We start from the raw sequence: 13,482 nt of genomic DNA, 5'->3' as shown, positions 1-13,482 counted from the left end.
TCCAGGACAAAGCAGCCCACTTGATTGGCCCCATGCACCACCTTCAACATTCACCCCCTCCATCACCAATGCACAGTAGCAGCAGTATGTACCATCTACAAGATGCACTGCAGGAATTCACCAAAGCTCCTTAGACAGCACCTTCCAAACCCGCGACCTCTACCACCTTGAAGGACAAGGACAGCAGATGCAAGGCAACACCACCATCTGCCAGTTCCCTCCAAGCTACTCACCATCTGACTTGGAACTATATCGCCGTTTCTTCACTGTCGCTGGGTCAACATCTTGAAACTCCCTTCCTAACAGCACTGTGGGTGTCCCCACGTCACATGGACTGCAACAGTTTAGTTTTGCTGCTCAGCACCACCTTCTCAAGGGATAGTTAGGGGTGGGCAATAAATGCTGGCCCAGCCAGCGATAGCCGCATCCCGTGAAAGAATGTTTCAGCCTGAAGTTAAAATCGCTGTCAGAGACCGATGCTTTCATTGGGCTTCAATTAGCATATGCTAATTAGGAACTTGCTGGCTTTGATTGGGTGGCTTAGCCACCTGTCCAGAAGTGCCCACTAAAGTCAAAACTAGCAGAATCTGGCCAGTTATCCATTTGGCATGTAACCAGGGAGATTTAATTGCCCATCCGCTGTTTCTGCCAGGTGGCTAGGGTTCAAACCTGCTGTAAAAAATTTTTCTAGCTTTTCTTTGTTTATTATTGAAGATACTTTGAGAGTTTCAGTTATTTACTATTAATAGTCAAATCTTTTCTTTTTTCCTTGAAAAAGCTTAGTGAAGAGCAGGTAAGTGAAGTTGACTGAAAATAAAATGAATGGAGAAGTAACTTAAGTTATAAACTACTGTATAGGAGGAAGGAGAGACAAAGTGAGATCATGCATTTCACCAACATATGAAAGAATAAGTTAGAGTTGAAGATGGTGAGAACGAAACAGAAAAATTAAGTTATATCATTGTTAAATCTTTTGTGATGATTAAACCACAATTTAGAAACTAATCTCATTTTGTTTCCTAACCTCCAGCTCCCTCTCTTTCTCTCTTTAATTATATTATATGTATGGTACTGGTATAGTAGAACAATGGTTATGTTACTGTATTAGTAATTCAAAAGCCTGGATTAATAATACTGAAATGTGAGTTCAAATCCCAGCACAAGCAGCTGGGGAATTGAAATTCAGTTAGTTAAATGAATCTGGAATAAAAAGCTAATATCAGCAATGGTGACAATGAAACTACCCAATTGTTGATTCACTAACATGCTTTAAGGAAGGAGGTCAGTGGTCCTTATTCAGTCTGGCCTATATGTGACTCCAGCCTCACAATAGTGTTGTTGACTCTTAATTGCCCTCTGAAATGACTGAGTAAGTCACTCAGCTGTATCAAAAATTGGATGACGCTGTGGGAGTATCTTCACCACATAGAATGTAATGGTCCAAGATGGCAGCTCCACAATCTCAAGGGCAGTTAGGCATGGGCAATAAAGGCCAGTGCCTCGCTAGCAACGCCCACATCCTTTGACTGAATGAATTTGAAAGGAAATTGTTCTGTCCCTCCCCCAGAAGCTAATCTTGTTCCACAGCCAAACAGCCTTGATGTCAAACAGAGAAAGCTGACAAACATTTCTGACATTTCCTTAAGAGAGGGAAAAAAATGATTGCTTAATTAAAAGGTTCACCCCATAAAATAAACTCTTTCCTTTCAAAGCTGCTCAGTAAGGGTTAGTTCCTTGACGTATGTGGAGTTTTGTTACTCTACGTTCAGCTCTGTTGGATTTATTAGGCCTGGTCTTTGTTTTGCAGGAGTATACCATTGACATCTTCTTTGCTCAGACTTGGATTGATAGTCGCCTGCGGTTCAACAGTACAATGAAGATCATCACCCTGAATAGCAACATGGTCGGATTCATATGGATACCAGACACAATCTTCAGGAACTCCAAAACGGCGGATGCTCATTGGATCACCACACCCAATCAGCTGCTTAGGATATGGAATGATGGGAAAATCTTGTACACTTTGAGGTGGGTGAGGAGCTGAAAGGCAGTCTCTGTATAACTGAAAGCTTTGGGGTGTCGCTCATGTTTTGGGGAGAAAAAGCATTTGGAGCAAAAGTTGGCTCCACCAGGATTCTGCCCCATTTACAGAGCCCTTTAGATTCCACTGGAGGGAGGGGGTGGGCAGGTCTTCTGCTACAATACCTTACACCAAGGGGAATCCCTGGCTGCTCTGGACAATCCTGCTCATTCTGTCCTCATTAGGCCTTAGAGGAAATTGTGCCAATTGAGTCCTGCTGAGAACCTTCAGAAAACTCCAAATAAGAAAGCAATCGGTCCCAAGGCCTGAATCTTCTGGTCGGCGTGCAAGGGCAGGCCCCCCTCACCGACGCATAAAATGACACGTGGTGACGTTGGGCATGCGTCCCGACATCACCGCGCGTCATTCAGATCCTCAGTTCGGCGGGCGCACACCGGAGTCAGCTGCACGCCCGCCGAACTGTCAAAGGCCTATTAAGGCCATTTAAATACCAATTAAAAGGATTAACAGAGCTGCCTGTCCAACCTTAGCGGGCAGGCGAAGAGCCCAGGTGGCCTTCGCATTTATCATGAAGCCTCATCCATGGGTGGGATGGGGTTTCATGAAGGTTTATAAATCGCATAAACATTTTTATTAAAATTCATTGGTATGTCCCAGTCACACAGGGTACGTGTCTGAATTATTTTTTTTCTTTATTTAAATTCCTGTACCTGCTCTGTGCCTCAGGGAATCTTCTGCACTCTTTCACGTGCATGCGCACGATAGAGTGCAGACCCCGACTCAGCCTCCTAGCCCCCCGCCCACACAGGTAGCACTCAGTGCTTCCAGGTACGTGTCACACTGGGCGGGCCTACGTAAAATGGGGGCGCGCAGCCAGTCGCGGACGGTGACCAGCTGCACGCCCGCCCATGCCCGCTCCCGCTCAACCCCACCCCCCCGACGGAGAGAAAATTCTCCCCCAAATGATGCAAACTTCCTTGCCAAAGAGACTCACTTGCTCTGTTGGAGCAGGAGATAGATAAGACTGTTGTTTGTTGAACGCTGTCTTGGCTGACAATCTGCAGCAGGGGAAGATTGGCACTTCAACAGTCCAACCATGGGTTCAGGGCGGGTCCTGCTGAACCATCCTTGTAGATGCAATGCAGCTGGCCTGACTATTGAAATGGCCAACTAGGATGGGGGCCAGCAACGATGAGAAAGGTCAAAACGGAAGTTCAACTCCTCCCCCAGATTTCCAAAGGTCTGGAAGAGGACGATAATTTCAGGTTCCAGGTGGGATTCCTCATCGGGTGAATGATAACAATTGGAGCCCAGGTTAAGTTACAAGGAGAGATTAAACAAACTAGGGCTGTATTCCCTGGAATTCAGAAAGTTAAGGGACAAGTAGGTTGAATTATTCAATATGTTAAGAGGATCGGATAGGATCATTGGTCCAAACTGTTTGTGCTAACTGAGGAGTCCAGGACTGGGGGCATTGCCTAAAAATTAGAGACAGACCTTTTAGGAGTGAAATTAGGGAACATATTTTCATGCGAAGGCTGGTAGAAATATGGAACTCTCTTCCACAAATGGCAACCGATGCTCGATCAATTGTTAATTTTAAAACTGTGTTACAACTGGGATGGGAGGAGTGCGCAGTTGACCTAGCCCCACTACTCCACAGGTCACACCATTAGTTTACAAGTTTGATTCACTCATCAAAATGGCCAATCGTTTATCTTCACTACTGTTATCCACAATAAAAGGGACTTTAACCAGGCTTCTTTCAATAAACAACAAACTTAGTGGTTGATTATAAAATCAGCCCTTTCGAATAGAAAGGCAGAGCTTATCAACACGCAGTATGGAATATGAAAGTATGCTAATTACTCTTTCAAGATAGATGCACACACACACACACACACACACACAGAGGCCAGGATTTTCCATTTGGCACGTGGGTGCAGTGGACAGGCCTGGGAGCGACTGGGAAACAGTCCCACAATCGATCCCTGACTGCAATTGCACGCTGGCTGGCCAAATAACGGTCAGCTAGCGTGAAAGGCGCACTGAGGAACTCAGCGGCTGCCGGGGTGGGGGTGGGGGTGGGGGTGGGGACGGGAGGAGCGCGAGCGCTAAAGTCTGCGCATGCGCAGGGGAGCGCGCACTGAAAGCTCCCTGAAGACGCAGAGCTGCCTCAGGGAGCTGAAGAATTTTACAATCAAAAATAAAGAAGTTAAAAATGAGGGAAGCATGTCCCCACATGTGACTCAGTCACACGAACAGGAACATATTGAAAATGACGTTTAAAAATGTTTACTTTTTAAAACTTACTGTTGGAAACCTCATCCCGCCCATGGCTGAGGCTTCCTAAAAAACCCAAAGGCCGCTTAGCTGATTCGCCCACCCGCCAACTGTAAGATTGGACGGGCAGTGAAAAATACTGCTGAATTATTTGATTAATGGGCTTAATTAAGCCCTCTTAATTGTCAGGTCACACAGCCAACTCTCATGCATGCCTGCCAACTGAAATATCGCGTGAGTGTGGGATGACATCGGGACACTCGCCCAAAGTCATCATGCACTATTTTATGTCCAATCGGGCCAGGCACATGCCCCTCCAACGAACGTAAAATCCTGCCGACAACAAAATAAAAATAGGGGAACTCTGCCAAAGGTTAAAAGTCAATGGTTCAAGGGAAAAGGAATGATGGTAGAGTCCTTGAAATGGGGTCTGGGTTATACAGTTGCTTCTTAATGCTGATCTGCGAAACAGTCAATGACTCTTGCACTGCTTTTGAGGCAGACTCGAGAAATACTTGCAGTTGCTCTATTTCAGCACGTAGCAAATTAGGAGCAGCTTATATTCACTTCTGGCTCTGGACTGCAAAGATGCAGTTGTCTTCCTTCTCAAGCAGTTGGCCCTTTCCCTTCTCAAAGCAAAACCAAAACCAACTTTTAAACACTTTTTCCAGGCATGCTTTTTCTCAGAGCCATAAACTACCACACGGTCCCTTTTATACACAGTCCACCAGGGTCAAGAGGTTTCCAGTTTCCTTAAAACTGCTTAATTACCTTTTTCTTGGAAAAATATGTTTTTTCCAGGAATAGCAATCGGAGCCCTGCATTAACCCTTTAAGGGACAGTGTCTTTTAAATCACAAATTCTTCCAGAATATTCCTAGCCCTTGAAGATGAACCATTTTCTGTAATTAAAGTGTTCGTGACAACTGAGATTGATAGAGCTTTGTTGGTCAAAAGTATTAGGGGGTTATGGGGCAAAGGCAGGTATATGGAACTAGGTTGCAGATCAGTCACAGTCCCTTGAATAGTGGAAGAGGCTCGAGGAGCTAAATGGGCTATTCCTGCTCTGATATTTCTGTGTGTGCAAAGAAGAAGAAGAACAAAGAAAAGTACAGCACAGGAACAGGCCCTTCGGCCCTCCAAGCCTGCGCTGATCATGTTGCCCGTCAACTAAAACATTTTGCACTTCCGGGGTCCGTATCCCTCTATTCCCATCCTATTCATGTATTTGTCAAGCTGCCTCTTAAACACCACTATCGTACCTGTTTCCACCACCTCCTCTGGCAGCGAATTCCAGACACTCACTACCCTCTGTATATGTGTACTGATGAAACTTCTTACCTTTTCACCATTATTGCGTTACAGCCTTGAATGGGATCCAAGTCAGTTGCTGTTCTTTGAAGTAGCATTATAGCAGGAGGCAATTTGATCTACTGTTCTGTTCAGGCTGTTTGTTAGAATAATGGAAAACTAATCGCACTGAATCACACTCTCCACAAAACCCTAGAACATCCTTTGCTTTAAATATTTATCCTGCATCCCTTAAAAGATGCAATTATCTTTGCCTCAAGGAAAAAACCTTCATAAGAAACAGGAGCAGGCGGAGGCCATTCAGCCCTTTAAGCCTGCTCCACCACTCAGTATGATCATTTAATACCGTTACAAATCTTATTTCAGAATTTAAGTTTATCTCTGATTGGTTAATAATGATTGAACAGCAATTAGAAATTTACAATAGAATAACCTGTAAGCAATATTTGACAGGAAAAGATTTATTTTAGAAACCATAGGCGGAATCTTCCGGTCTGCGAATGGGGGCGGGCCTGACACACCGATGCATAAAATGACACGCGATGATGTCGGGTGTGCGTCCTGACGTCATCGGGCATCATCTTGATATTTCGTTTGGCAGGCGTGTGCCGGAGGCAGCTGCGCACCTGCCGAAATGTCAACGGCCTATTAAAGCCATTAAAAAAGTAATTAAACAAGTTAAAAATGCTGCCCGTCCAACCTTAAGGTTGGCGGGCAGGCGAAGAGCCCAGGCGGCCTTCGCGTTTTTCAGGAAACCTCATCCACGGGCGGGATGAGGTTTCCTCAAGCTTTTATAAAATAAATAAATAAATTTTCCTAACTTCACAAACATGTCCCAGCTCATGTGGCACTGTCACATGAGGGGACATGTTGAAATAAATTTTTATTTCATTTATTTAAATGTTTTATGATCTATTCAATCTCCCTGTGGCAGTTCCATATCTCAGGGAGATTGAAGCGCTCTTTCATGCGCATGTGTGAAAGAGCGCTGGACCCAACTCTCCCTCCTCCTCCTGCCCGCACAGGTAGCCCTGAGCGCTACCAGCCGCGCGTTACGTTGGGCGGGTCTTAATTGGCTGCCGGTGTAAAATGGCGGCTCACAGCCAATCACAGACGGCAATCGGCTCCGCACCCGCTCCCGCCCAGCCCACCTGCCATAGGAAAAATTCTCCCCCATATCACATATGCTGCAAGTGCAGTGAAGGTTCACTAGGCTGATACCAGGGATGGCAGGACTGTATCGGGAGAGATTGGTTTGACTGGGCCTGTATTCACTAGAGTTTAGAAGAATGAGAGGGGATCTTATTGAAAAGTATAAAATTCTAAAAGGGCTCAATAGACTGGATGCAGGGAGAATGTTCCCCCCGGTTAGGGAGTCTAGAACCAGGGACCACAGTCTCAGGATACGGGGCAGGCCATTTAGGACTGAGATGAGGAAAACTTTCTTCAATCAGAGGGTGGTCAACCTGTGGAATTCTCTACCACAGAAGGCTGTGGAGGCCGGGTCACTGAGTATATTCAAGAAAGAAATTGATAAATTTATGGATATTAGGGGCATCAAAGGGATGGAGAGAAAGCGGGAATATGGCGTTGAGATTGAGGATCAGCCATGATCTCTTTGAATGGCGGAGCGGGCTCGAAGGGCCGAATAGCCTATTCCTGCTCCTAGTTTCTATGCGTCTATGTCATAAAATATGATACATTAATAATAAATAATAACATGGGTATTTACTTAATGACTGTGTGCAGAATTTATTTGAGTCCGCCGGACCAGCCATGATGGCGGGTGGGGGGAAATCGGTGGGACCACCAGCATCGGATTCCTGGCAACAGGAAGACAGTTCCCGATTATGTTGATGGCGGGAAGGGCCCAATGGGGAAATCCTGTCTGCTGGCAGTTGGATGTCAATTAAGTTCATGAATGAGCCAGATGACGCCAATTATTCCTGAACCCATCAGAAGGACAGCCAGCAAATCCTGTTGGGTTTGCCAGCCTCTCCCAGGGGCTGTCAGGTACTAAGGATAGAATTTTCCGTGCCCGCTGGCATTGGCGCCATGGTGGGCATGAGCGGACAATGTGGCAGGAAGGCCAAAAATCAGCTTCATGACTTTGTGAAGCCAGTTTGCAACCGTCCACTCCGCCCATCAATGGCGGCCCGCATTTCCTGCGGCCACATGCCGGGAGCCTCATTGTAGCACATCCCGCCGGAATCATCCCCCCATAGCAAATTTACCGCCCATGTTGGCAGGAAAACACGCCGGTGCAGAACACGTCTTGGCAAGTGTGACGTGCAGAATTTGGGCTTACTGTCAGGGCCTTGCTCACAGCTCAGACGTCCAAGGAGCAGAAGATGTTGGAGCCCAACAGCAACGGGACCCTGGGGGAACGTGCATCGCAGGCTGGGTGGATTCTCATGGACGTGGCTCTGCCGCAAAGCAGCCCACGTAAAGTAGTAGTTCACCATTGACGGTCTGCTTCAGGACTTCAGTGTCTTCAGTGTGGACCATGGTCTTCAATGGATAATCGTCGAGGAGGTGGAGAGAAAGGTACGGTTTGACTGGGAGAAGAAGGCATAATGGAGGGGTGGGAGAGGAAGGTCCAGGTGTGAATGGGAGAGGAAGGTGTGTCAGGGGGTGAGGTTGGGAGGGGGGAAGCAAAGGTGTCAGGGGCTGAGGTTGGGAGGGGGGGAAACAAAGGTGTTGGGGAGGGTGAGTGATATGGAGAGGTAGGGAGTACAAGTGCAGGAGGGTGTAACAGGGGAGAATACGGCTACTAGGGCCAGGATTTTACATTGGTCGGGTGGGCTCGGCAGGATCGGGCGGGACCAGTCGCAGAGCTGCCCATGATCGGCTCCACACCGCGATTTCACACGGGCGGGCCAGTGAAGGCCCCCCCCAGCTTGGATCATGAGCGGTAGCGCTTAGCACTACTTGTGCGGGCAGGGTGAGGAGGGAGAGTTGGGTCCAGAGAGTGCTTCAATCTCCCCGAGGCACAGAGCTACCACAGGGGGATTGAAGCGCTTTTTAAAAAAAATTATTAAAAAGCATTAAAAATTTAATGAAACATGTCCTCTGATGTGACTGCGTGACATGAGATGGGACATGGTTTTACTGTCAAAGGAAAGCTTTTATTTCATTTGTAACAGCTTTAAGAGACCTCATCCCGCTCGTGGATGAGGTTTCCTCAAAAATGTAAAGGCCGCGATGGCGTCGGGACACACGCCTGATATCACCACGCATCATATTACGTTCCGGCTTGTTGGACCTAGGAGTAAGGGGGAGAGGAAGGTGTAAGGGAAGGAATTCAAAGGGGCAAGGAGTCCAGAGGGAGAAGGAGTCCTGGGGCAGGAGGGAGTCTTGAGGGAGGAAGGAGTAAGGAGGGGGGAAGGAGGAAGGGTGGAGGGAGGAGTAAGGAGGGGGAAGGAGGAAGGGTGGAGGGAGGAGTAAGGAGGGGGGAGGAGGAAGGGTGGAGGAGGGAGTAAGGAGGGGGGAGGAGGAAGGGTGGAGGAGGGAGTAAGGAGGGGGGAGGAGGAAAGGTGGAGGGAGGAGTAAGGAGGGGGGAGGAGGAAGGGTGGAGGAGGGAGTAAGGAGGGGGGAAGGAGGAAGGAGTAAGGAGGTGGGAGGAGGAAGGGTGGAGGGAGGAGTCTGGAGGTGGGTAAGGAATAAGGGGGGTAATGTCCAGGTGAATGTTCAAGGGGAGGGGGGTCTGTGAAGCCGATGAGTTCCTCCGGGGCAGCGAAATGAGGGTGGGTGTGGTAGGAGGGAATGGCGAGAATAAGAGAGGGCAGAGTGAGCCCGGACAGTCGGAGGGTGAGGGTGCAGCAGTATCAGTAAAAGGAATGGCGAGGGTGGTTGGTGGGGGCTCGGAGGCGGACATGGACCCTGGGAGTGGGATGCAGGAGGTCAGGGAGGTCAATGTATTTGGGGGTGGGATTTCCAGGAAGGTAGGGAACGTGTGTATTCACCTGGACATCCCCGAAAGCAAAGGGTTCGGGTTGGTAGTAACGGCGGGGAGGTAGGAGGTGATGCCGGGGGGGGTCGACAGAGATGAGGGAAAGGACATGGGGGAGGGGAAAGGATGGGGGAACTAAAACCAAATGTTACACGCACCATGCTTCTAAAACCGAAAGTGAAAGGAGCCTCGTGTTGGGCGGGAATAGGTGCTGCATGGGAGTGTGATCAGTGGGTGGGCGGAGATGCAGGTCAGCTCAGATGGAAAGCTGAAAGTGAACCCCAGCAGGCAGCATTGAGAATGCTCAGGACATTGAGATGCGTGTGATGGAGGAAGGATCCACATGCGTGGGAGAGTTGTTGCACGAGGCTCCGAAAGGCCCTGCCACAGGCACACTTCTCCCTCTGGAATCAACTGTGGGCTGGCCGCGTGCAGCTGAACTACTCGTGGTGGTTGGTGGTTGGGGGGAGGTGCCAGGGGGGTGGGGGAATGCAGTGGGAGGACTCATGAAGCCTGTCAATAAAGTTGAAAGACACCATTACATATTATTCAGTGAAAGAAAATATATTTTCAGATTACAAAGTGACAAAATGTGTTCACCCATGCAACCAATTGTGATCAGAATTTCTTAACTTTTCTAGGCCTGACACTTCTTCTAGGTGCTGCCCTGACATCCCGAGCAGGGGTGGAGACAGCCTGTGCAGTGGTTGGCCCTGTTGCCTCTGATGTCTTTGGCCTGGGCCCTCTGGTCCTCTGGAGAGCCCCGGCTGGCTTTGGCTGTCCTCCTGTGGTCCAGCTGCTCCCTCTGTGGTAACAGAGGACGAGGTTCAGGGGATCACAGGCAAAGGGGATTCAGAGGGAGAGGACAAGCTCCGAGATCCCTGAGTGGATGACCCAGGGGTGTCCAGCTGCCACTCCTTCTCCCTTCGGGTGCCCAAGGGCCCCAGCCTGACTCCTTGAGGGGAAGGAGCACCTGGAGGGACATCGAGGTGCCTCGTTTCCCTCTCGCATTGCCACTGCAGGAACTCACCAATGGCTAGCGCGGTGGAGTGCAGGTCTGCACATATCTCCATGTTCTGCTGGACCAGGGTCTCCATGACGCCCGCTATCCTTCCCATGGAGCCCTCCATACGTGCACATGTGGGCACCACTTCATCAGAGAGTGAGTGGACAGACTCCTCCGACTCACATTCTACTCTGTTGAGGGTTTCCAACAGCTCTGCGTGATGTTCCTCCGCCTTCTGCTGACTCTCCAGGATGATTTGTAAGGCCGAATCCAGAGGCTCGTCATCTGACTTGGACCTCACAGATGCCTCTTCCCCAGCAGTCGTCCAAGTGCCAGGGAGCTCAGATGAACCTACCTCCTCCTGCTGTGGTCACGTGTCTGTGTGCTTATTACCAGGTCCCAGCAAGGTTTGTGTCTCTGCGCTGGTGGGGGGTGTGGGTAAGCGCTGTGACAGGTCTTCCAGGCTGCTTATTTTCAACTCTTCAATGGAGGAGCTGTACTCTTGGCTGGGGGTGAGGACCTGGATGGAGCTGAGGGACTGGCTGGCTGAGGGTGTCGGTCACTCGACAGAGCCCCCTGTGAACCAAAGCAGAGATGATTAGTGCATGGCAGCAGAGTGAAAAGCAGGAGAGAGAGAGAGCACTCACATTTGTGTTGAGAGAGGGACGATGGGGTGCAAGATCGTCAGATGGGTGTTCGTTGCCAACCTCACCGTCGCCATAGGCACAGTCCACGTCCTCACCAGTCAGCGCAATGGCTCGCTCCTCAAAGTGAGTGAGGGGCCTAATGCGGGCCACTCCACCCCCCATCTAGGACCTCTCCCTGCTATTGTCAGCCAGCTCCTCCTACATGAAAACAGATGGAGAGAGTGTGAGTGGGATGCATGTCACTGCATGGAATGTTTGTGTGGTGAGCGGAGCCATGGACGGGAGGAGGACACAAGCTCGAGAGGATAAGAGCCTGATGGAGATGTGAGGGTGTGTGAGAGAGTTAGTGGTGTTGTCTCTTGAGGTGTGAGATCCCTGTGGGTGTGTGATGGGTTTGTGAGTGTGTGAGTTGAGAGTGATGAGAAGAGTGACTTACCCTGGTGGAATGGATGAGACCATTCATACTCTTTCAGCACTGGGTGGCTGTCCTATTTTGCAGGGCATTAGCACTGACCAGCACTGCCACCTCCCATACTTGATTTATCACTTTGCTTGCTCGCCTTTGCTCAGAGCAAGGGCAGAAGACATCACAGTGGGCCTTCATGGCATCCAAAAGGTGTTCCAGGGACGTGTCACTGAATTGGGGGCTGCAGTCTTCTTGCCTTTTGGGGCCATGTCTTCTGTGCAGCAGTCCTGGGCTGGAAGCCCTGAGAGGTGTGCGCGCAGCTGCACTTTAAATATGGCTCCCAGCATGAGGAAGCGGTGAGGTGATGGCGTGGCAGGCGAATCGGAGGTCGCTCGCCAGCGAAACCGCATGTTTCCCGAGAATGCATGATTAATGAATCGCCATTGCGGCCAGCGGGTAAAACGTCCTTTTTCCCGCCCACTACTGTATCTTAGTGCAAATCTAGGACGATTCCACTCTTGGTGCCCAATCAAGGGAAAGGAGGGGGCCGCTGAGAGCCATCCCTTGTCCTCGTCTCCGACACCCTGGCCCCCGACCCTGCTCTGGTGAGACCCTCCCTACGGCCCCCATCTCGCCTCACTCACCTGTGTCCAGGAATCCAACTGCAATCCTTGGGCTGGGCCTAGGAACATTGTTTGCAGCAGCCACTGCTCCTGGAGGGAGATCTGCTGGCCTCCAATTGGCTCTCGGCTGGAGGAGGAGGGGGGGGGGCAAAATTTCTGTCCCTGGGGTCCTAAACCCTGTGGAAGGCCTCTGCTGGCCAGTTAAGAGCCTGCCAACACCTAAATTGTGTCGGACCTCCCTCATAAAACTGATATAGGGCTCTCACTGGATTTCTAACTGGTTTGAGTGGAGTGGGGAGTGAGGGGGGGTGCGGACGGGTGGTGGGCACCCCCATCATGGATACAAAATTTCGGCCGATGACAACAAAAGATTGGAAAGAACATTTCACAGAATAAATTACTTATAATGCAGTACAAAGTGAGTAAATGAGGTTGCCATTTTATGCAGCCACATCCTAAAACTAGCAATATTTGCAATTTGCAACAGTCCACTTGTTTCTTCGTGATATTTGGCAGAGAGGGGAATGTTAATTTAAGCATTAACATAGAAAGAAGGGTAAGAGAGGGGAAAGACTGATGTGAACCATAACGGAAACAGGATAAGGTATGAAGGTAAGAAATGGTAAGAAAGAGATTGCTTCCCAGCTGTGGGAGCACAGAGTGAGCCAACAACAGAAGGCTTCAAGGTATGAGAGCTAACTGGGAAATTTGGTGCAGGTGGGAATTCGATGCAGTTGGGGGCGGGCGGGGGTGGAGATATTGCTTTTTATACATTTTTCTCAGCCTCCAGTAGCTGGTGAGTGTTCAAAGGTATTAATTAGGTGAGCTGGTAGGTGATTGGTTGGTGGGTTTTAAGAATTTATCCCTCTAAACAGTGACAATACTTCAAACCGATACAGGGAAGACATAAGAGCATAAGAAATAGGAGCAGGAGTAAGCAATTCAGTCCTTCGAGCTCGCCATGCCATTTAATGAGATCATGGCTGCAGCACCATTTTCCTGTAATATCCCCATATCTCTTGATGTTTTTAATATGTAGAAATCTATCGATCTCAGTCTTGAACATACTCAATGACTGAGCAATAAATATTGCATTAAATTTGTAGCTTAGCTAGTTAACCTACTCAATGTAACTGCAGATAAATGTTGATTGCTATTTCTAAACTTGAAACCTAATGAGTTAAATAAAACACAATAAAGATGGCAGGGCAGGG

General features: G+C 49.0%; 1 protein-coding gene across 2 annotated transcripts in view; it reads left to right on the top strand.

Moving 5' to 3' along the window:
* The window catches only part of gabrg3 (gamma-aminobutyric acid type A receptor subunit gamma3), a 639,852-nt gene that overhangs the window by 201,117 nt on the left and 425,253 nt on the right, over positions 1-13,482 (top strand). For both annotated transcript variants that reach the window (XM_078545150.1, XM_078545149.1), the window contains exon 4: positions 1,808-2,028. In XM_078545150.1, coding sequence (XP_078401276.1) covers positions 1,808-2,028 — 221 coding nt within the window. The remainder of the gene's footprint in view (positions 1-1,807; positions 2,029-13,482) is intronic.

This window comes from Cetorhinus maximus, chromosome 7 (assembly GCF_964194155.1).
Source record: "Cetorhinus maximus chromosome 7, sCetMax3.hap1.1, whole genome shotgun sequence".
NCBI classification, from domain to species: Eukaryota; Metazoa; Chordata; class Chondrichthyes; order Lamniformes; family Cetorhinidae; genus Cetorhinus; species Cetorhinus maximus.
The sequence above is the reverse complement of the archived record's forward strand: the minus strand, read 5'-3'. Positions and strand labels throughout refer to the sequence as shown.